Raw genomic sequence first — 24,766 nt, 5'->3', positions numbered from 1 at the left:
GCCCCATAGGGGACCGTGTTTTTTTTTGTTTTTTTTTTGAGGAAAACCCCCGAGTCCTGCGGCTTTCGCGCACAGGACTAGGGGGGAAAAACCTCAGGAAGGGAAGGAAGTCGGGTCGAGGGACAAGAAAAACGCACAAGGGGGTAAGGTGAAGTTAAACGCGAAGAAGCTAATATGAGTTAAACGCGAAAGGGACAAGTTAAACGCGAAAGGTCTGCCCTTAGTCAAGATTCACCGCAACGAAAGACCGCGGGCGTAGCACCCAGCGAACCCTTGCGGGCACGCCGGGACATCCGGAAGGACGATATTTAACGCTACAACCTCCGTCCCTTCCCACGGGCAAGCCCAGTGGGTTAGACGTAAGGAACCACGCCCGCCGCCGGCGGCGGGCCCCGTTAGCCATCGATCCACGCGCAAAATGTCTCCGACAGGGGGTGACTTTATACTAGCGGGTGCTCAATAGCACCCGCACCTACCCCAAGTGAAGTGACCCCCAAGCACAAGCACAAGTAGGACTTTACCCAAAGTCAACGGACTACCCCTCCGACCTCCCCACGGACAAATAGGATCGTCTCTACCCACACAAGTGCCCAAGGGTCAAGACATGTTGGAGCGTTTTTAGCAAAGCGAACAAATTATACTAAATACGCGAGAGCTAGACACCTGGCTAGATTCACTATACGAAAGACCATGGCCGTAGATACCCTAAGGGGGCTCAAGGCCCCCGTCGGGAGACCCATAAGGTCCTGTTGCGGCCACAACTTGGGCCACCAACCACTGAGCAAGCTCAGCGGAAGAGGCGGAAGGGCAACCCCCGACACCATGGTCTTAAGTCTAGCTGCACTAACCGGATGACTACTCATATATGACTACTTGAATTAATATGCTCGACCCGACCAAAGAAATTGGAAGTGTAAGACAAGCACAATGTAAAGAGGGAGAGAACAGAGTGAAACGAGAAGTTATAAAGGAAGATAAAATTTAAGAAGTTAAAAAATAGAAAAGTAACGAATGGGGGGTATAAAAGTAGAGAAGAAATAAGGAAAGAGATAAATCAGAAAGTAAAGAATGAAATATAAAGAAATAACGAAGTAAAGATGAAATAAATATAGGAAAAGTAAGACAAGCACAATGGAATGTGAAAGATAACAGAGTGAAACAAGAATGCAGAAGGGAAGATAGAAATAAAGAAGTTAAAAAATAGAAAAGTATGGAATAAAATTATAAATGTAGTGAAGAAATGAGGAAAGAGATAAATAAGAAAGTAAAGAATGAAAGATAAAGGAATAAGGAATTAAAGAAGAAATAAGTATAGAAGAAGAAGGATAAAAATATATATGAGAGGAGATTCCAAGAGACCAGTATAGGAGACCGGCTCGAGGAAGAATGAGTGCTTCGAGTCGGGGCACTGCCTTAAGCGCTCCCCCCACTCTTCGGCTGCTCCCACTCGCCGAATCCTACGTGACGAATTTGCGTGCACTCTGTTTTAGGCAATTTCCAGTATTTCTAAATATGCTTCGCCAGAATTTCCGATTTGTAAGTCTTGATATTCTACTTTATTGATTTAATTAATTATTCTAATGTTCCAAACACCTAATTTATTGATATATCAATTTGAACGTAATTCATTTTCGATATTCTACAATTTCAATTCAATTTTTATCTACTCCGTATATTCTGCGAGATTTTGATTTAGCCTCAATTTTATATTTTGAATAAAATTAGAAAGTAAATCAATATCCAATAATATTTAGTAAAAATTGAGGTGCTACACGGGTGTCAAGTTGGCACTGCACTTTCTGAAAAATGTCTTTAAAATGTTTCAACAGTAGGCTTTTCAATAGTTCTTTAGAAGTTCTATAATTCCCGGTTTCGTTCTAAGGGTTGTTTTGGGAACCGGCTGTGAGTAGCGGAGAACCTCTGCCCGCCAAGCTGCATTCTCGTTTTGACGTTTAGCTCTGCTACGACGGGATTCGTATTGTCGACGGAGGCCATGATCAGGAAATCCTACTCCCGGACTCGTCGCTACGATTTAGCGCGATTTTTTTGATGTCACCTAAAACTGTAGCATTGTGCATCTCCCTAAGTACTCATCTCTAGAGCCAATTTTGATGGTCCAAGTTTTCTTTCGACGTCGACGCGCCACCTGAGCGATGGGCCCTCGAACCAGTCTCACGATGTTTATTGGTCGAGTATATATTACAGTAATACTACGCGTGATATTCGTCAGTTCCGTGAGACGCATGGATTTTACCTGTAATAAGTTAGCTGGACACTTTTAACTTTTTGTTTTACTAATCAAACGTCGTAAGATGCAATTTTAGTATGACACTTACTCTGTACGCACGACAGCAGGTAACTTTGTTGTTCGCAGGGCTGTTTCTTAGCAGAAGAGGACACACTGAAGTCAAAAAGCAGGATGAAAGATTAAATCTATTTGGAAATGTTATTCAGGAGGATGAAAGATAAATTAATAAAATACATAAAGACAACCATCATCCCTGCGCGAATGTCTTTTTATTTAAATTACAATTACATTTAAATTATCCTAAAAGTATGTGCCATGCACGAGCATAACGAGGGTCTCATTCATTCGCACACATGCATTACGCTCGTACACTCGCCTATGTTTTTCGTTCTGTCTCTTCTTCATGCTTATCCGTCCGTCTTCGCTTTCAATCGCATATGTATAAATGCCTATATCGTTATCCGATAATAATAATTATTAAACAGTTCCTAGATGATTACGAATCTTGTCGCAATATTCTCATACGACACAATTCATATTGCAAATGGCCCTTTTATAATCGTTTCCTTCGTTTTCTCTTTTAAAGATCTCACTCTCCGTCTTTAATCCAGCGAAGTCAATGCAGATGACTTCGAGTCAATTTCCTTCTTGTCCTTCTTGTAATTGAATTTGATTTCAGTCGTTGGACCGGAACAAGCTCATGATGCTGATCGATGGAGCGAAGGATGCTGGACCTCATTATAGCCTTTGCCTATCTGCCGCCTATTATAATAGATAATAGATTTTTGCTGCTGTTCAGTCATTCTTTTTTTTTTTTTTTTCTTACAATGACCAGTGAGCACACGGCAGTTAAATTCATTATCAAGAAGGCAATCCGTTATTAATAAAAGAGAAAGAATTTAAAGTAGTTTACTACGGAGGAAAGAGAATCACGCGGTGGAGACAGGATCTTTTTATTGTCCAATTAACATTCTCATGATCGTATAAAAAGAGGGATTTGTATAAAAAAGAGGCTAACAGCCAGGAATGTAAATATAAATGCTTTACGCAATGTCTCTTTCCTTCTGCTTGTTCTATCTATTAAACATTAAACGTTACTTGCATTTCACTTGCATTTCTTTCTCTTGAATCGTGATACGGATGACTGCGCGCACTTAAAATTGACAGGGAGAAATTATAGGAGCGATTAATTCGAACAATTCGTTACACATAATCACGCATCAAAGATAACAATCCATCATTGGATTGGCAATCATTCACATCCACAATATCAAGTACATACGTCCCGTATATGTATATAAATTGATTGTATGTATAATATGTATAGGCGCACGATCGTATCAAGGTCCGAGACTCTTGTATAGAGTTTGCTTTGCTTCGTGTATTTAATCTTTTTCTTGAAAATTTCATTTTCAAAATGGCAAACTTTTACATAATTTTTTTGTCCATGGACAACTTACTGTCATCAGCACTGTCAGTGTACGATCTGATCGGTATAAAATAGTTTATACAAATTTTACTTGGAAAAATGGGAATTATTTATATATATATCAATATATATATAAATACTTGTATATGTACGCGCTGATCTCTTGGATTATTGAAAAACGGTCCTAGACTAATTTTAATAACGGAATGAAGTAGTCATTGGAGGAAACAAAAAAAGAAAAATTAATTCTGGTTAGAACCCGGAGACGCGAATAGGGACAATGATTTTGTTTTTTTCATTCTCCCTTAGAAAAAAAAAAACGCATCAGAAACTTACACCTTCTCTTCGCAGAAGTTGTCTATGTTAGGCGATAAAGAGAAGACAATAAAGTAAGCAGTAAAATGGAGCGTCCTAAAAACTAGGTATATACAATTATTACGTTTACCGGAGAAGAGAGCTCCTCCTTCTCTTTATCTTCCTCTTCTCGTTTTATAGTGTACAAAAGAAAATGTGCATGAACGGATGCTGGAGGGAAAGCAAAACACGCAGAACAAGGCTCACTATTATTGACTATTGTTCACGTTGTTCTGCGTAACCGAGTCCATATTCGGCACGTAATCCATCGCCATTAAACATGCAAACACTGTCATAACCATTTTGGGTTTGACCTCGGTAATGTCTTCCGGAAGTGCATACACGCGTGCGCCACACTTGCGCGCCAAAGATATCGCATACTTTGCGTTGTCCAAGTTTTCCTGTAATAAAAGAAATATACAAATATGATTAGACATACGTTTTTAGAGTTGAAAATATAAGCAGAGTGAGAGAGGAAAGAAAAAGAAGCTTTTAAGATGCTTACCGATTCGGTTCCACCTTCCTTAACCAGGTCATAGTTCACTGAACCTGGTTTAATAGCGTCGATCAGGTCAATGACAACCTTTCCGTCTGATATACTATAATCTTGGAATCCTTTAATACTGCTTGTCTTGCCTGCACCCTGCAGCTTTGAGTTTACCCACTGAACAATCTCTTTCTCGACAAAGGTGCTGCCCTGAGTACCAGTCAGGGAAGTCAATATCGACAGGGTATAGGATCTCATGAGTTGCCAGATGAGGGCGAGGGTCAGGGTGGCGTTGCCGTCGTTTAGGTCCTGACCGGCAATTCCAACTAGAGAGAAATTCATCTGCTTTCCCAATTCCACAGCATAATTGCAATTCTCAAGCTTCTCCATGAACTTTCTGAGCTTGGTGAATTTCTTGTGGACTTTGTTCCAGTTTACGGTGCCTGATTTTATGATGTCATACAATTGGAAGATCACTAGGCCGTCGGCTAGGTCAGAGTACAGCCAATTGACGTAGGGCGTCACTCCCATGGAATTCATCCAGTTACGGTAGGTCTTCTCTTCGCGAGTTTCCTCCAAGGATTCAAGACCTTCTATATTACTCTCAGGATTATCTAGTCCGGGATAGTTGTTGAACATGTTGGCTACGAAAGCCAAATTGAGCTTGTAAATTCCATTGACGACATCGCTCGAGGTAACAAAACTCCTGCAACCAAGTTTTCCAGCTTGCTGCAACATAATCTCCGCCCTGGTCATGTGATTTGGCTCCATCAAGGCCTCGAGGGTAACACCGGCCGCCTGTGGCGCTATCTGCTTTATCAGATAAGTGTAAATCTCGGAGTCGGTAATATCCGACTGGAAATTGTTGCACCTTCGTGCGATTCCGGCTCTTTCCAGATGATGATTCACCCAGCGCAGGAGAATGGCCTCTGGTGACAACTTCAGGAGATCCTCAATTCTCTCACCATCCTGCAAGAGAGTTGCCAATCCCGGGCAATTCTCCAGGGTGATCTGGTTGAACAATCCTATACGAATTATCTGCCAGAGCAATCCTAGCACAAGATGAGGTGATCCCTTGGTCAGGTCGTGAGCGTCGATGTTCACGATATTACAGCCAATAGCCTGAGCCGACGACAGTGCCAAAGTAAGATTTTCATGTTTCTTATAGAGGGTTAGGTTCTTCTTGTTAATCGTCCTCTCGTCAATGGTATCGGGGCAGGAGTGATTGATGATTTTACTAAAAAGAGAAAAAAAAACAATCATTAACCGTCCAACGAGTAATGCAATTTTCCTCGAACGCACGTCCAAACGTATATTACAAATTTGTCTCACCAGAGCAGTATGCCATCCTTGACCTTATCATAGAGAGTCTTGCCTTCAGGGTCAATTGGTAATAGATGCTTAAGGTCAGGATCGTGGCCCAGATTGGTATTGATCCAATCACTGAACGCAAGCTGTTCCTCCAGCCTAACCGAGTGAGTGGTGCCCTCGCTGGAGGCTTCGGAAATACCACCTAGTGTTTCCAAGTTCTCCTTCTTGGAGACGACCTGCTTAAAGGTCGAGCCCAGTTCATTGGCCTTGAGTTCCTTGCAGAGCTTTTCAAATTCTTCAAAGGACAGACGACCTTTGTGCTGCAGATGCTGTTTGTCATCGTACTCCTCGATCATCTGACGGACTTTGTAGCCAGGCATCTTGAAGCCGCATACGTCAAGGGCGTTCCTGAGCTCGGTCAGGTCGATGAAGCCATCTCCATTCGCGTCAATCTAAAAATCAACAGCAAATATCACTCAATTATTTGTCTCTTTATTGGTCCCGCTATATTTTCAAATACACATAATATATCTATATTTCCAGCAATTCGATTCCTCGTTCAATGCGTCGCACGTAGAAACGGTGTCAGCTGCAATTTCATAGAACCTGCAATAAAGTAACAATTCCTCGGTACTCAAGGTGTCGCCTATAGGATCCTTCGTCACAATTATAGATACTTCCAAGTAATCCGTGACAAGTGTCTCTATGAAATCATCACGAGTATTTCAAGGCATTACTAACATTCGTAACTGCAGTGTCGTTACACAGGCTTGCAGTCATGAAGGCAATTGCATAAGGGAATGCAGATAGCAGCAATTCGCTCGACAATGACTGTACAGTCGGTGCTCGGTATACTGGAACATCAAATTACTTGGAAACTCCTTAATACGTGTATCGAAGTTAATCGGCCGTGGATTCTGGCGAGTACTTCTTTAAGAGCCCTCGCAAGAGGGCCGCCGTGCCTGACTTTATTAAACATTCCAAGCGGTAAATCGCCTCACTAATTAAGCCTCGTTACTCAATTGATTCGTTGCGTTGCCATTAAAAGTTAATAACGTTTGTGCTTTTCTGTGAAAATCACTGACAGATTCTTGGAAAAACGCTTATAGCAGCCAACCATTGAGTTAATTAGCAGAAGTCAAAATTATGTTTCGAAATAATATTTAAAAAAAAAATTCAAACCAATCGCTCGTCGATTGACAAATTAACATTTACAAACTGCATCGATCCACTGGGATTTATAAATATTTTTTTTTTTTCAAAATCCTACTCACGCTATTGAACATGTACAAAAAGTCCTTGAAATACTCGTCGATAACGTCCCACTTTTGCATCTTCTGAATCTCCATAATTAACAAAAAAATTGCACTGCTACTATTAACGATTCAATTATACAGGAAACTCCCGAAGCTCTATCGATATCGGATTTAGCCCGCTGCGAAGTTACTCGGAAAAAATTAATTATCGAAGGTATCGCGATACCGCGAAATAATATCAGCTGCACGTTTTATTATCACGAGTCAGCGAGACGTGTAAAATTTTTTAAAAAATATGAAAAATAAAATTGACCACATCCGACCCTCCCAGCAGCCACGACTCGTCGACAAAATCGCGCTCGACGTTCCGCCCGAGACTGAACGTCCGTCGATCGGCTTATCGAGACGTTATCAGAGTTTCGATAAAACCCGCGCGAAAGAAAGAGAAAGAAAAATGGATCCTAGAAAAAAATGACTTTATATATTTTCCACGTTATCGCAACTTCGCTCGTTCGCATTATTCAATAAAATAACATAGAAATAGCGCACGTGCATTTTCATAGGAACACGTAGGATCGGCAACAATGATAAAATGAGGATCTGATAAGAAATTTAAAAGCTCGTCGAAACGACCACCAAAAATAACATTCGCATCAATTCCTAACTTCTCCTACCCGCACGTTACGTAATGACAGTCATAATCGTAAGGTTCAAGGGGTTTCACTCATGAGCCCGTTATCACTGAAATATTACGTAATCAACGATACAGGTAAATTTTTCCAATCTCTCACTGATAGAGATTAAAATCTCATAAATAATTATTTAAAAACGAACGTCCAACGCACTTGCGAACAAAACAAATCGAAAAGCTACATTCATACTGATTACGGTGAACGTCCCTCTTATAATTAGCCGTCGGACGTTGTCATTAATTGACAAGGAATAATATTTTTAGAATTATAAACAAAATTATGAGAAGTTACAAAATTTTTTTACTTTTCTTCTTATCACTTTCGATTACCTCGCGATAATTATTCAGACTGCCCAAACTGTCATTAACAAGGTTCAAAGTATAATTCATGACTGTGAAAGTAGCTGTAGGTATAGAAATAATTCTCCAATGACCAATGACACAGCTGACTATCGCTATAGGCACCATCAGCCGTCACTGTACTGTCAAGTGCCTTTTATAGGGCTTCTCCAATAACCGGTATAACAAGCGCGACATGGTTTATCGGTTTTGTCCCTGCGAATCGACAGGGCGGAAATTTCGTATCGAGATCCGCCGATCAGCGGACGTGACGTCATAGAGACAGGAAGAGACAGCAGAGGTTAGGGACCCTCGATATGTAACGATAATACAGCACGTCCCTGGATTCAAGGTTCCTCGCGAAGGAATCGATAACAAATCTAATCGATATTGTCACTATAAATTCTAGTAACTAACAAAGACTACTAGTGCTAATTGCTGTTGGTATTTTGAGACATAAAAATAAAGAGTTCCAAACCGTCTTCCTTTATCGTACCAAGAACGGAAGGAAAGCCCAAAGAACCACGCTTGATGATCCATGCGAGTTATGATTAATTTCCAAAAAAGAGATTGCACGTAATCGCCGGGAGATTGACGTAAAACGTCTTACTTAAATCGTTCCGAACGATCGTGCCAATTTATGCAAATATTTGCAAACCGATCGATCGCCTATACCGTATCAATAGCTCGTAACGTGTTTCTTAACAGCTTCCGCTCTTGTTGTCACGAATAGAATACAAAATGCCAGCAACACGATGCAGATGTAAATATTAGTCGAAAATCGGACACCCTGGGAAATTGGTTGGCTGCACTGCCGACCAGCACGATAATGCATCACGGCAACCTGACCGCTCGGTATTGTTATCTCTGAGCAAAGAGGAAGTAGAATTTAAAAAGTTCAAATTAAAATCCAAATCTGTGATCGGATGGGTAAAGTCATCGAACACGAATGCTTGCCATGAACTGATATGACATTTCGTTTCTGATAAGTAGGACACGATAAGATCTCTTATCGGACAGTAATCTTACTGGTTGGCCCCTGTGTCATATAGCGTACACTTACGTCAGTGATCTGCACGGTAGTCAATCTACGACGACTGCCGGTCATCGAATGGTAAAACCAAACTCCCTATTGACGATCTGAGGAATGGAATTGCGGAGAACCCGCAATAAGGATGATAATAAATAAGCTTTAAATACAGATACAAGGAATAGCTAGAAAAATGGTTTGATGGATGGAAAAAATTCTAAATTTTTTAATGATTTGGCCAAACGCGAGCGCCGCCCGCTGTTAGCGCCGGGACGGAGGAGGTCGCGGGGAAGGGAGTCGGACGACATGCTGGCATGGCGAATCATTTGAAATTCAAGGCGGCCCTGATGGATGACTGTCATCATCCCGTGACCTCAAAGAGACACCTACATGTTTAAACGCAAATGACTAGAGTCATCCGAGTGACTCGTGCTACTCGGAGTATCGTCGGTAATCATCGAGTAGTCAGCACGCGACTTTGAAGCCAACGATTGGCGATTGGCGATTGGCCATTGGCCAGAGGGCTGTGCGCATGTACAGTCATCGGAATGGCTCGCGGCCAAATCGGCTTGAGCTCGTTAAACAGTCACGTAGTCATTCACAATAGAGAAAGAGAAAGAGAGAGAGAGAGAGACGAAGAGAGAGGGGAAGAAAAGGTGGAAGGAAGGAAAAAGATAAATTGAAGGGAGCACGGACTAAGCGCGCATAAGTGATTAATGACTGTGAAAATGACCGTGAATGAAAACGGACAACGGAAATACAAATATAATTTTGCTCCAGACTCCGGGGAGAAAAGAAATAACAAAACAAAGGTCTACAATACCCAGAAACTATGGCAGGACGAATGCATGGTTATCTAGAGTTTACTCTGCCATAGCTCAATTCCGTAAAGTTCACTGTGGTTAAACTTCCGCATAGTCGGTCTGTGTAAACTCCTTCACGCACGACTTGAACCGTTTACCCGCTCGACTAATTCGCTCTGTCAAAGCCACATAAGGATAATGCTCACGTTTTAAATTTTCCCGCGTACAAAATTTCTTCTACCCCCACCCCCTCCCACCCCCCAACTACCAAGATCCGCAGTTCTCACAATTGCGAAATGCAATGTCCGTTCCATAGAAATCCAAGAGTAACGACCGACGATTGCAAAAAGTATTTGAAAAACAAGAGGCGAAGAATAAAAATAGTCTCGTGTCGCAACTGCGAGCGTCCACCGTGTTAGCTCGCGCATTGTATCGCAGCTGCAGCCGCGATGCGCGGTGCACAGAAATCGTAGCGAATAGATTCTGCAAGAGGATAGCGTAACGCGGCTGCAACTGGTTCTATACTTTTTTCCCCTTTTTTCCTTTCCATTTCTCCGTCTCTCCTGACTCGACTTGCGGTAAGATCCCCCCGCGCCCTCCGCGCCCTCCCCACCCACCGACCTACCAAAGCTGAATCACTCGACAGATCCACGCGTCTGATTCACTTTGAATTATTAAAGTGAGTGGCCATACGGCAAAGTATAAAATCACGATCCTCCCCTCCTTAACAGAGACCCACAAGAGAGTTCAGAATCTAGAGTTACCATTGCGTTAGACACGTTCACGGTTAGGCAATTCCGGGCAATACTTGGATTTTCAATTACGTAGTGTCTCGCCGAGTTAATTCGTTATGCAATTCACCTGCTGCCACTTCGATCCTTCAAACGGGATCGAGTGTCAGGTTGGGTTGGGATCGGACCAGACCCAACCACTTCCTGGTTCTCCTCGGTTAGGAACTTGGGCGGAGAATAACACGGAAAAAGCATAAAGGAGAATAATGTCCGGCCTTTGCCTTTTATTTTAATAGTCACGACTCGCTTCGTTACTCATAGTCAGATCGATAACCCGGAACACCCGGGATCCGATGGATGCCCACAGCGTGTACCTACGACTCTACCTATACTGCGTTCGCGTCTACCCTAGGCGCTTAATCTGATTTAGCTTCCACGATGAGGTTAGGCCAATTAAACTGGATACTCCCGTCCTTTGTTCCAGACTCGAGGACGTTTTTCCGCTGTTCTCAATGCACCGTAAACACATGTGTATATAATATACATGCCTGTACAGTATGGCGGCTCATTGTATTACACTGGCTCTTAGCTGGCAGCTTATTGTCATACCTGGGTAATTCAATGCCACATGTAAGAGAGGTACCCGCATTTTATTAAGGCAAACGCGAATTACTATAGAGCCGAGAGTCGTGACGCAATATTCATGCAGGACAAGAGAAAACAACGGAGGATGTGTCGAAACTCGACGAGGTACGCGCAATCGTATGAATTTCGAAAATTGAAGCAGCTGGAATTTCCTCCTGACCTTCAAAATCTTCGTCAGGACTGTTTATCAGGCGTTCGGGGATTTTTGGGGAATCTCGTAAAATGCGGTTTGCCATCCCGTACACTATTTTACGAATATGACGTTTTATCGGCGTTGGGAATTATTTTTCGTAGCGCAAAGTCTCGCGCGTCAAGAATATTTGGTCAGCGCAGATTAATGCACAGGAAGAAGGAGACGCGTATGATTCACATCTGTTAACACGATAAAAGTTGTCGACCGTCACATTTCCTCTTATTTTTTTTATTCTTCATTCCTGACGTTCGTCTTATCGGAGGTCCAACTTCCGTTTCTCTCGTTGCGGGGAATAACGTTTACACGCAAAGGCACGATTGCTCGATCATCGTTCGACTGCGTCATCAGGGGCATTGAGTCAGAAAATAATTCGGCCGTAACCCCATAAATATGACAAAAATGAATATTTATGACTCAAGCGGCAAAAAAAAATTATTAAAATTTCAGTACTCGGCAAATGATCGATTTCAACGTCACAGAATATTCCGTATAGCAAAGTCTTGAGAGGACCAGGGTATGCGAGTGAAGAATAAAAAATGTAAAAAATTCCCCCCCAAAAAATGATTCACCCTGCGCAATGTTCAATGACAAAGCCGCACAATGCAATTCTCATGTGCAGTCTTTCCCCGAGTAGCCAGACAATAGGAAGGGTTTTCATTAAAAGGAAACCCTCGAGAACTCCAGTGGGATTTAGCAAAGGTTGTCGTGCAAGCACTTTGTCACGCGTTTCCATATGTGGCTACGCGCTACACGTGTGCACTGACACACGATGTTATATGGTGAAAATATGCGAAGGTGGCTTTTGTGATAATTTGACGGAAGGACTTAATTACGAATACTAGAGGTAATAAGGAGTTGGCCGTGGGACTGGATGGCTGGATGGCTGGATGGCTGGATGGCTGGATGGCTGGAAGGCTGAATGGTTTGATGGCTGGATGCGAGGCTCCCGGATAGTTACACACAAGATGGAGGTTATGCCTCTTCTGTTCTAGTACCACACGTGAGAATGGGACCCAAGAGGTCGTTGTTCCTGAGAATACGACTACAATGGGATCTACGTACGCATCCTTGTATCTTGGATCTCTCTCTCTCTCTCTCCCTCTCCCCAACAGCTCCACAATCTGACTAACGATACAGTTCTCCTGTTTTTTTGTAATCGTATTTTTTGTTTAACTACAAAATTTTCAGAAAAAAATGTTTCATCATTCGCTCACCCATCCCCCGACTGGCACTTACGGGGTTCAAATATTTTCGAGTCCCCGTATATATATATATATATATATATATATATATATATACTGTTTGAGAAAAACGGGTTTTCGCTTCGATTTGTCTCGTGCGTGCGTCTTTCCCTTTTTTTTTTTATATCTCTCGCTCTCTTCTTTTTTTTGTGCATGCCGCACCAAACCAGCCTGACGAGAGGTCAATGGCTGCCAAGAATTCGGGATCCTCCGTACTGTGTATCAAAAATTATTCTCAGATTTAATTTATAAGGGTTATAAAGAGCTTGTGATTTCATGCAATTGGAATTTTATTCCCAGATTCCCCCTCAACCCCCCTCAGCCACGTGCTCGGCATATCCACCCTCCGTAGGAAAGAGCACTCGTTGCTTTTCAAAGCTTTAAATATTTTGTTTCACATGAATTGGCTCTTTCAACTATTCCCAGTGAAGTGGCCACATTGATTACTTCACCTATCTACGTGGGGTCTGTGCTCCCGTGTCAACGATATGGCTGAAACTGCTCTCTTGTTTATCAGAGTGACAAAGATAAGAAACTAACAATACAAGTGCTCCGTCAAGTACTTTAGCGTGGTAGCAAAGATGCTGATTAACCAATTAAATTAAAACGTGAATTTGACAGAAAGTAACGAAAATTGGAAAAAATCAAGAAAAGTAAATGCTATTTTTCCTGAGGCAGGTAAATTCAAATTCATTTTCAAAATTATTCCACCTCGCAGACAAGCGACACGCTCGCTAACCACAAAAGGGTGGGCCATTTATAGTGACCAGGTCGATTTTTTCGGAAACGAACCCAGATATAAAAAAATGTTTCAGCCAGAAGTTGTAGGATTTCAAAGGGAACGGATGAATCCGTTATTGAATTCCAGTCTAAAAGTAAAAGTGCACTAATGACCCAAAATTGACACGTGAAAAAAATTTTTTTAAATAAGAGCCAGCAAATGACCCTAGTAAAGTTACGCTTTAAGCCGTGTGCACAACAACGTGTCCCATACAAGCACGCAAGCTACCTAGACCGGATATTTTTGTCATTTTTAAATTATTTTTATCTTAATTTTGTGTGAAAAAAAAAAGAATAAGTACAATCGCTTCTTCCTGGAAAGAATCGAGATTTAAAAAGTACACGGAAATAAGAGCATTGCTTGCAGATTAAACAAAATGATGAATCCCCGTGTAAATCAACTAGAATTACAAGTGCTAATATTTACATTGTGACGCAAGGCACACCCGGTGCCCCAGAGGCCGATCATTTACTTTTTCCATTTTCTCTCTTGCAACTAGAAATACGCGAGCAGAGTGACCTTGACCCTGTTACGAGATCCGACAATTAAAGGTTACCCGAGCCTCGTTCAACTAACTAGCGCCTATGACCGTTCATGATTTAAGGGTCCTGACTGCAAATTGTTCAAATTATCCTCCTACATGGCTACAATCAATTATCAAATAATCACAGGACCGAGAGTAAACTACTGCATCCACGGATCCGACCTTTCAATTAGCCGTCACGTGAGAACGAAATGGGCAGCCATAGTTATCCAACAGAAAGCAGTGTTCCATGGGTAATTTTGAATATAGTACGTTCCAGCTAACTCCTGTCAAGCCTGTTGTTATTTACTCTGTACAAAGGTAAAGCAACTTCTACTCTTATTCCTGGTCCTTACAGGTCGACCCACCCCGCCCTTCCCCTCGGCGACCCCCCTGCCAGCAGACCACCCTGAAACTCAGGTCGCAGAAGGTCGCAAAGGTTGCCGCGTGCCCACGCGACGCTTCCCGCTCCAGGAGGCACTGAAGAGCACGTGCTGCTGCCCACAGCCGGATTCTCCAGCTTCGAGTATACTAATAACCTCTATAAATACACCAGAGTGACGAAATCGAACGGTACCGCCAAAAGGAATCCCCCATCCCGCAGCTACTTGACACTCTTTTTCTTTTCCTAACACCAGACGCCAATAGGAAATTAATTTCCAGCCAACTTCCGTATTCCAGGTCAATTTAGCGTGAGCTGTGATTTAGTCTCCATGCGGCAATCGCGCCTGGCTCGACGCCACTTCCGATAACGGGTAGAACAGTTTATTACCAGATAATGGAACATCCCCTACCTCAACCTCTGACCAGACTCGGTTGGCTATTACTCATCGATGAAGTCTGGACGTAGCAAGGTGTATCGATTGGCAAACGCCAATCAGTCTGGGATACGCAACCCCAAGCCTAGCGAACCCTCCAAAGCTTTCCGTGCGAATATTACCTAATTACATAAGAAATATATTTTTGCATTTTCACAACACCGATAGGAGACATCGACTATCTATACTAGAGTACAGAAGTGACCTGGAGGACATACCTAGCCAGAGCACAGGAAGCAGACACACTGCGTATGTATCTGAGATAGCGATCGTGAGATTGAGCCAAGACCATTTCACACTCGTGAGCGTGAAATTAATGCAGAAATGTGCATTGGGAATGCGCCCTCAACATTTTACAGGTCTAACGTAATTCACACGGTCGTCATTGACCGGTACTTCAGATAGGAAGAAGAGAAGGACAAAATAATTGTTACGCCAGAATCACTTAGCAATGCTTCAAAGAGGTCTAAGGGGTTATCGATAAATGACTGAAACAGAGATGAAAATAATGACCAATGACGAATAGGCGTTAAATCATAAGAATAACCATAACCCAACTTAATGCGAAGTTCGTGCGCGATAATCGAGGCGGAGGAGAGGGAGGAAGAACAGGAGCAGGGCTTATCTAACAATTAACAATTAGCGCTGAAATTAGTCGCGTTCCATCAGAAATCAAGACAGCCATGAAAAATCGTAACGGCGCGCCGAGTCGAATTAATGAGTAAAGGCGCCGGTGGCTCAAAGAATTTCTTTCTGAATAGGAATGTGAACGAGCCTTTATAACGCACGAGGGTCGAGTCGAAGAAAGGTGGAAAAAAGGCTAAAATAAACTACCCCCTTGGAATCTAGGCAGAGTTCACTACAGCCTCTGAGCTGGACCTTGGCATCCCCTACTATTCTTCAACCCTATCGCGAATACCCAATTCGCGTAGTCAAACGGAGAAAAGCTGCAACAGTCATTTTTTTGGAAACTTCCAAGTTTTTTTGCCTCGAAAAATTTTCAAAAATCGAAATAAAACTCTCAGGCATCGCAGAGCGTGCGATGCCTCGCGCCACGCAGAGTGGATATTGAAATGCTGATTTCTTTTTGAAATACGACTTGCAGTGCGTCAACGCGCTGCTCGACCAGCGCAGAGTACAAAGCACAAGGAGAGTCAGAGAGTGAAACGGTCGCTCCAATTATTGCACAACCATTGGACAAAGTGGCAAGTCGCGTTGCGCAATTCCGAGGACTCCTCCGCAGAATACTAAGGCACCCCGAAGACCAGAGCGGCCGTTTCCAAATTGCCAGCCGCGCTTGCGAAACGTTTTTCCATCTGGAACGCAGTTGGACGACGACCCCGTAACGGCGCAAAGGAAGCAGGAAGGCAGGGAGGCAGGGAGGCAGGGAGGCTGCGACTGGTCATCTCGAACGAGCAGAAACCTAATTCGACGAATCAATGCGCAATGAGACAGATGAACGAAGATAAACGAGCGCAGCAGCCTTCAAAAATTATTATTGCGATTTTACGCCTAAACGATACCCCGGGGGTCGCAGTGGCCACGCGCGAAGAGTAAGCAAAATTATTTGCAACGTTTCTCGTATGTTCGCGTGGCTGCTTATGCACACGGAAATCAAATTTCATCGGCGGTTTACCGACTTCCGGAACACTTCCACTAGCTTGTCCTCGTCAACCTGATTCGGCCGGAGTCGTCGTCTTGCGATCTTTCCGTTTTCTCTTGAGGCAGGGAATATTCGCCTATTTTACATATTGTACCGTTACGTTCGAAGCTGCTCCTCGTGATCGTACAAGAGAGAGAGAGAGAGAGAGAGAGAGAGCGAGAGAGAGAGAGAGAGACAACTTCCTCATGCGAATTTATTCAGTCACGAATATCAAGTCCAAAAGATGTTCACAGTTACAATAACTCTCCCACAATTTAATCTGTATAGATGCAAGAAACATGACACAGTTATTTTTAACCAAAGCCAATATATTCCATGTTTACTCAACCTGAATAAAATTCAAGACAATTCTACCGAAGGAATATACGATGCGAATCCCATTATGATAAAATATGAATTGATAACGAAACCACAATCATAAATAGATAAAACACGTATTGAAAATTCAGAAAATTATAATGCTAACCAACGGAAATCTTATCTCACGACCTCGAAGACATTGTCGACTGTTGTTCTCGTGAAAAATGGAAAAAAGAGACCACGTCCAGAGTAGCTCACGATAAGCGTAGCACACTTGGAGTCATTAAGACCTAGATGACCTGGATGATCTGGATGACTTTCACTATGAGCCGATGTGCCCACATCTGCAGTACGTAACCCAGGGTGTGACCCAGCCTGATCCCCAGTCTAAAACGGTGCAGTCTCCTGCAGAGAGATAGGGGAGACAGGGACTCGCCCAGGCAGGAAGAAGAGGGGCGCGAGAGGGGGGGGGGGTTGATTTTGCGGCAAGGGAGAACGATCAATAAGATAATTGAAGACTTTCTGAGCTATAGCGGCGGAAGTGGTTAATTTCGTCTGTCCTATTATTGTGTCACGGGGCAACGCTTATATTGTTTAGTGGGTACGCTCCTGGCACACTGTATAATGTACAGGTCCTTCAGGGGTCCCCGGCAGACGTCTGTTTGGGGATACGTGCAAGAGTTATTGAGTACGAGGTAATCCTAAGTAAGCGTGTAGAGAACATTAGACTCGAAAGCCCTCAGAAGAGAAAGAGAGAAAGAACGTTTCAGTGCAAACCGTTCTGAGATTGTATATAAACTTACTAAAAACATTAGCTCAGGGTAAGGGGGCACAAGCCCCCTCTCTTGTACGCCCCTTGTGGAGTCCTTAGGACTCCACTATGTCTACTGTTGACATCGAGGTGGCACTAGTTGTAAGCCTATGCATTTGGGTAGAGGCTATGGCGAAAAGAGCAAAAGCTTGACGTATTTACCAGGAACGAGTAGTCAGATTGCAAGGAACATAAATTGTCTGACGGCTTGACCAAAATTATTGGAACTATCTATGGGCATGTTGATTCAGCTACTGAAAGGTTCAGTTACTGCTCTTGAAAGTCTTTGGGTCATGCAGTCACAAGGAAGGCACGTCTTATTGATGCTAGGTAAAGGTTGACGCGAATATCTAAATGACTAGGAGGTGCGTGTACTTTGAATTTTACTAACGCACTGGATGATTCATATGAGGATTTCCGTAGGAATACGTTATCGAACAGCTATTACGCGCATGACAAATAACGTATGTATGCACATGAGTGGGTAATGAATCGCGCGTATCACTGTCACGACACGTGGAAAAGTAGTAACGGAGCATCTGCTGCTATGTTTGTGTCAAGCAAGAATCACCCGTGGATTAGAATGTCCATGAATATCTGAGACAGTGAAGAAAAACCTGTTTTCCTAACGATGGACGATATTCGTGAGGGAAGGAAAAAGAATTGAAAAAAAAAGACCTGGGAAGAAGTGCTTAATACGTTAGTAAACCCAAAAGGGTTTAGGAATCGTATTATGGGTTCCATGTTACTGGTATACTTCTGAGTCTTTTTTTCTAATTATGTTACTCGTAAAAAAAATAAATATTCATAGTATTAGATTGTATCAGGTAATGAGGGAAGAGACGAACGAAAGGAGTTACAGTCATTTGTGTAGTCCAATCCAATTATTGAATTGAGAAAGACTACAGAAGGAAAGAGAGAGAGCAAGATAGTGCCATAAAATAAAAAAAAAAAGTGAATTCGCCATTAGAAACAAAACAAACATTTGCGTGGCCCACGCGGTGTACGTGGCAAATGAACTTTAGGCGCTAGGATGAATAAAAATTAAGGATTCCTGCCAGATACTGAGAATCCCCTCATTGTATTGCCTCCTCTTCAATTTCGTTCTCTCATTCAATTCACGAACGTTTTGGTCCAACAAATACGTCAAGCTGTATAGAATATAGATGCATGATAAAATCCCACGCCGGCATCTTAAGATCCCACTCACTTCTATCTCTTTCCGTTCTCCATTTTCTACTTTGTTTAAACTCCGATATTTAATTAGGACTAGAGTGACTACTGTACACGAGCAGTCGACGCACGTGTTCCAAAAAAAGAACATAACCCCAAATATATGTCAAGTGCACGGAGTACATAATACTGCGTTAATTATACTGAGGTATCGCATACATACATGAGTTAATTAAACTCTGTGTGAAAGATCCTGGATACTAGTCCAAAAATGTTTACTAGTGACTCATGATGTGTAACTTCTTGATCAGGATACCCAGAGCCGGCACGAGGTCATAAATTCCAGAAATAAGGTAGGATCGATAAAAAGGGCGTCGTTAAAAAATTCCCAGGACATCATCTAACCTCCTCGAAGTCTTAATCCAGTAAATATTCCAGTAGGATAAGTATGCAAGATCGATCCACGTGAGTTTGAAAAATATCTATGTATTATCACACTTTAAAAATAAACAAAACTTACCGCTTGAAACTGCTCGAGGAGTTCCTGCCGGTCGTCGATCGCGGTGGCCATGTTGCTCCTAGAAGTCCTTGGGTCACGTTTTTTTTTTAAATCACCCCTCAGATAAATTCCCAGGACGCGTCACACTCCTGGGTACGTATTGGGCGTCGTCGACTAGTATATGGGGTACGCACCCGGCTTGTTTAAAAAAAAAAAGAAAAATATAAACGTCCCCGCAACGTCAAGACTCCTGCGGAAGAGTTCTCGCGAGTTCCCACACCGACTGTCACCGAACCACGGCCAGCACTGAGATGTAGCGGCGCACTAGCTTACTAAAAACGTGTAAAGCCTGGCTGTGCCGATCGGGTCTATTGGTGGTGGAAGAAGCGGTGGAAAGGAGCGTAGAAATTGCCAGTGGAAAGGAGTAACTGGAAGTGGCGAGTTCAGAGTAGAAGTCAAGGAGTCAGGAATTCCACTAGCCGGTCTTTTCTGCTCACTACTCGACCCACACTCACGCGTAGAATCACTACACGTGTCACGTCCTTACAGTCAAACGTAATCTTATGTGGGTTTATATGTTACATATATGTGTGTATATATATATAAACATCAGTTTAGAGCACATAAAAAGCTCACTGTATGCAGACTTTCGCTTTGGAAGCACAAACCACGCCATGCGAGAAGACACACTGGTGGGCAGTGCGGAGTGCGCATGCGCCGCTGCTTAAATGCTTAACGCACATGCGCATTGACGACTGTTTATTATGGCGCCCACTGGAATCATCGGACAGGCCGGACAGTCCTCCTACGCTTGTATTACCAACACACTTCATTGCTGGCACGTATGTATGGTGGTTTGGCAGCGTGTGAGTCGGTGGGTGCGAAGCCGGTTCAGGAATGCCTTGAATTTTTGATACTGGCTTCACTGGATTTTTTCTATATTCTTCCTGGGCTCTGAGACGCTAATCTGATGCCAAGTATAGTCGTACATGTTCACTTTCTTTTTTCTAATAAGGATACAGTCTTAAGGATGAGGAAAGGAGGTGTATGTAAGATGCTCCTCTTAAGGCACACGTGGGACTTAATGATATACAGAATGCATGCTGGTAGCTCGAGATAATCCTGAAACCCTTCCTATCTTATCCTGGATTGGAAATGGGTTTGACGGGAAGACGTAAGTCAGCATCTTCGTCCTCTCCGAAGGATTCAACGTGATGAACGCAGTCACGTAGATCACGATGTCTTTTTTGTCTCCTCTATTATGGTTTATTCATACGGTCACGAACGCCTCTTTAACAAAAGTGCCAGGGGGCTTTTGGATTCTTGAGACTTCATCGGTAAGAGTCTACAACAATCATCCAGACTTTGTCAGCATGTAATTATTAATTACCACCTACTGTATCAAATCACCATATCTTTTCAGATGCAGATGCAAGTGAATTATTGTTACAGGAATATTGCAGTCATATGTCTCAAACGGATAAAGCATACTTCCATTTGTGATAGTTGTAACAGAAAAAAAATTTGATAAATAGCGTCCTTGGACTGATTAAAATGAGAAGCAGAAAAAAAGAAAAATCACGCACGCACCAAGATATTTAAAAAATTAAACGCGACGCAAATCGACTGTCATTGAAAGGAATCAACACGGTGATTCAGTTTTCTCATCTGAATAATAACAATCATCAGGCGTCGCGACGTGAGTCATCACCTGGCGTTTGACAGTCAAAATTCTCATATATTCCAATGAATTTCATCTTAACTACGTTATTCACCGTATAGCCACGTAAGGCTAGGAAGGATATATAAATTTGTGTTTTAAACGGGGCGCCTTTTTTGTTTCCTCTCCTCGTACTTTATCTAAAATGCCACCAATGACGACGCGATGCGTCGGTTCTGACCCACCCAGTGGAATGTGAGTCCACGTGCGTAGAAGAAGCGTCAAGTATAAAAATTCTTTTTTTTTTTCATGGAGAGCAGAGAAGAGCTTTTCTCGTGACAGGCTGAACAAAATTTTGAAACTTTTAACCAGGACAATTGTCTTCGCGAATGAGTGAATTTTTTTTTAAGACAGCCTCTTATGTGTAGACATTCATATATTTTTTGATATATTTATCTAGATAAATCAATGATGGAGACATAGCCTTAATACAAATAAACGTAATCGTAATCCTAGGTTGCCGATTACGCTTCTCTCTCTCGACGAACATATCTGTATATATCTGTTTATTATCTATCTATGTATACTGTACTCTCTTCGACATAACGTTTAATCCTACCTTATCGGTTTTTATTATCATCTTACTGTCTGCTTTACTCTAATCACACGTTACTGTATACATAATCGCGTGTCGTATATTAAAATAGTCATTTTACATTTTCTCTCGTGCGCGCCAGATCGATCATTCGATTTAAACTAGAGTGAAAATTCGCGCGATTGACAAAATTGATCCGGCGCTACTCGTTTAATGAGTAAAATTTATTCTTTTTCCTTTTCTCTATAGGAAGGAAGATACGACTACGTGTAACCTTGATGATCCAATGTAAAGTCGATTCGAGAGTACATGTGAAATGGTTTTTCTCGTGGCGGTCTCTCTCTCTCTCTCTGTCGATTGCCATTGTGATTTCCCAAATAAAATTTGACATCCTGCGTCCGTTATTCACTCAGGATAAAATCTGTGAGCCGATTCACAGATTCGGCAGGACCTCGCCAACAGCTCTAAAACGCGTCACGCGTGGATCTTCTAGAAAAATGCCAGAGAATGATAAATTAATAACAATTGTTCCTCGAGAAAAAGTCACTTTTCCAAAATCCACACGGCGTCCGTCTATAAAAATATACGCGAAATCCGCTTCTCTATTGACGTTTCGTACTACAATTTTTTTCCTTCTTCTTTAAACACCCTTCCGAGTATCTAGTTTCACAGCCTGTTTTAATAAAGCGAGAGAGCCCTAACGGCCGAATGGCAAAGCAATGCCTTCCATTAAGTTTGTTATCGAGAGTAGGCATTTGCTCTATGACATTTACAGTATTTTTTTTTCTCTATGAACAAATAAGATTCAGATGATCTCTATGTAATTCAAAATCACGCATCTTAAAACACGCTGTGCACACTCGACGTATACACTTATATATACTTAGATCAATTTTAAAATACGTTTACGTCTTTGAGTGTCCTACTCATCGCATTATAAAGAATGAAGAGGACTTCAAAATTCGTCTTATTACAACAAGTAACATCTATTTTTGTTCTAAAGGTACAAAGTTTGTCACGGGTACGCCGTTCGCGAGGCCCACCAGCCCTCAAGAAAAGTCAACCAATCATTTTTCTAATGCCGATCTTCCCTCCTTATGATTCCTCTTTGCATCATCCTTGCCTAGCACGAATTGTATCTCACGACATAATGCATCTCGCTGTCTGCACTTGTCTCGTTCAATCGAACGTTATCCGGGAAAAGAGAGAAATGCCTAACGGCGATCAGACGGACAATCTCGCATAAATGGTTTTATAAGTGGAGCCTATCTTTAAAGTCATACATTATTTACAGTGATGAGTGAGCTTAGAAGAAGAAGAAAAAAAGATAAATGCCCGTCCGTCATACTCGAGTCTCCAAATTCTTGGAAATGGGGAATATGACGGATGACAATATCTAAACGGTGGACACGCCGGATGTGAATCGGATTGGTGACAGTAAATAAATTATAAAATAATCTACATATGATAGTAATAAAAGAAAGGAAAAACGTAATACTAATACAAATATTTATAATAATCCAACTAGAGAGATGAGAAAGGAAAAAATGGCCTCCACGTCGATTTCAGGACAATGCGGAAGGCAGATGAGATATGCTTATGGCTGTGTGCTGCCTCGGCTTCATTCTTTTATACAAATTATCCATTTTCATCTTTGTATTTTATACATATATATAGCGTGTTTGTGTCTGTGTCTGTGTATATATATATATGCATTTACTCAATTATAATCCACGGTCATCCAACTAAAATAATCCTAGGTTCCTTTTCCTCAATATATATGAGTATATATATCCTTTCAGTCTAACTTTACACACAGCCGCCCTGATTATGGCGACACAATAGCTGATAAAAAAAAACCACTCCTCTCTCACACTCTCTTTCTCACCTTCGCTCTGTACTTTCTCTCTCTCTCTCTCAATCCGTTATAACGTTCTCTCACTGTTATTCAAATTGTCTCCATCACTCATAACACATTCCATCGCGCACTTTCATCCTTTTTTTTAGTTTTCCTTTTCTTTCCTTCTTACTGCGTATTTTTCTAAAAGAGATATATTCACTACTCGCTTTTGCCCGATGCCTCTAATGCAATACTGTCACTGTGCTGCACTCTGTTATCAAACTCTGTGACACACCACAGGACCTTACCACGTGGCAGCATTTAAATAAACAAAGACAAGGAAAACAAACAAACAAAACACATGATATCCGAAATGCTGATTAACGTACAAAAACAAATTATTAAATCATAGACTAAGACGGTTCATCCGTATTCTTTTGCATTGATAGAATAATGACTTCCTTATATATGGAATATCACAAAACAAGATAATTCTATTAGGATTCGCCATCGCGCTTGTTCCTGTGGCCATTGCTCTCCTTTTATTTATATTTCTTTTCCTTATCATAGTTCGTCAAGTTCTTCGACTGGTTTTCAAGAAGAACTCGTAGCACGTGGATCCATTCCGCTCTTGCACACGATTTCACATATCTTTGTTCTTCTTTTTTCGCTTTTCTCGCTTTAACGTTGTCTTTGTGCACGTGTAATTCCTTAGAAGATCATGATATAGGACGAGGCCTCCTGGATATCGGGATCGGTGTCTGCGCTGTGGTATCCCTGGGACTGAGAAAGGGAAACAAGTGCATCCAGTCCGGATTTTTGTTCGACCGGTTATATAAAAACAATGCTAGCACCTTGCGAGAAGAACAATAAATACGATATACTAAGGGCATACATGGAACGCTTTAGAAAATTGAAAAAATGAAGAGAACTAATGAAAAATTAGTACACATACCAATTATGCTTAATGACAATTTAACGAAAAATGTATATGAATATACTTGTAAGGAAAGACATATATATGTATGTATATGCATATAATAACCTGGTATGTTTAGACTCGATTATTCATCCCAAGGACATCACCCGAATATCGTTTTACCATAAGAAACAAATGGGCGCGCTAACTACAGGTGCTGCGGTTGGGCTGAATAGTCGGGTATATATGCATATCTATGTTACGCAACCATAATAGTTTCATGAACCAAGACAAGTGTCATGTACATCTTCGCATCAAGCAATTACTGCAAAAAAGTGCATTCACCAGTAATTTACATAAATAATAATAAGAACAACAATAGTTAACGATCTCATTCGAGAGACACAATAGAAAAGTAAGGCGGGG

At 41.9% G+C, this 24,766-nt stretch overlaps 2 protein-coding genes across 7 annotated transcripts in view; both read right to left on the bottom strand.

The window, feature by feature from the left end:
- Positions 1 to 2,498: 2,498 nt before the first annotated feature.
- Positions 2,499 to 19,636, bottom strand: LOC107269518 (plastin-2). Of its 3 annotated transcripts, none has more exons than XM_015743440.2 (4): positions 19,348 to 19,636; positions 5,851 to 6,281; positions 4,537 to 5,755; positions 2,499 to 4,432 (listed from the first exon to the last, which is right to left on the bottom strand). In XM_015743440.2, exons 1-4 carry the CDS (start codon positions 19,396 to 19,398, stop codon positions 4,241 to 4,243), a joined length of 1,893 nt encoding a protein of 630 aa, XP_015598926.1. In that variant the 5' UTR covers positions 19,399 to 19,636; the 3' UTR covers positions 2,499 to 4,240. The 3 variants fall into 3 exon arrangements, with proteins under 3 accessions (XP_015598926.1, XP_015598925.1, XP_024942593.1); XM_015743439.2 differs by lacking the exon at positions 19,348 to 19,636 and adding an exon at positions 7,104 to 7,466; XM_025086825.1 differs by lacking the exon at positions 19,348 to 19,636 and adding an exon at positions 6,571 to 6,624.
- A 904-nt stretch (positions 19,637 to 20,540) lies between these two features.
- Positions 20,541 to 24,766, bottom strand: part of LOC107269517 (lysine-specific demethylase lid) — a 16,726-nt gene continuing 12,500 nt past the window's right edge. For 2 of the 4 annotated variants that reach the window (XM_025086823.1, XM_025086821.1), the window contains exon 17: positions 20,541 to 20,671. In XM_025086823.1, the coding sequence (XP_024942591.1) occupies positions 20,597 to 20,671 (75 nt within the window). In that variant the 3' untranslated portion in view covers positions 20,541 to 20,596. Of the gene's footprint in view, positions 20,672 to 21,406; positions 24,205 to 24,766 lie in introns of those variants that run through there. The other 2 variants (XM_015743436.2, XM_015743438.2) reach the window with 2 other exon arrangements.

Source organism: Cephus cinctus, unplaced genomic scaffold, assembly GCF_000341935.2.
Source record: "Cephus cinctus unplaced genomic scaffold, Ccin1 Ccin1_scaffold0663, whole genome shotgun sequence".
Lineage (NCBI taxonomy): Eukaryota > Metazoa > Arthropoda > Insecta > Hymenoptera > Cephidae > Cephus > Cephus cinctus.
Note: the sequence above shows the minus strand (reverse complement) of the source record. Positions and strands in the feature narration are given on the sequence as shown.

Bases quoted from the DNA above. Each gene is read 5' to 3' on its own strand.
- LOC107269518 (XM_015743439.2), bottom strand. From the start codon at position 7,178: ATGGAGATTCAGAAGATGCAAAAGTGGGACGTTATCGACGAGTATTTC. The intron at 6,282-7,103 runs GTGAGTAGGATT...GTTGATTTTTAG, and splicing joins TTTTGTACATGTTCAATAGC to ATTGACGCGAATGGAGATGG. The intron at 5,756-5,850 runs GTGAGACAAATT...TTCTCTTTTTAG, and splicing joins AAGGATGGCATACTGCTCTG to TAAAATCATCAATCACTCCT.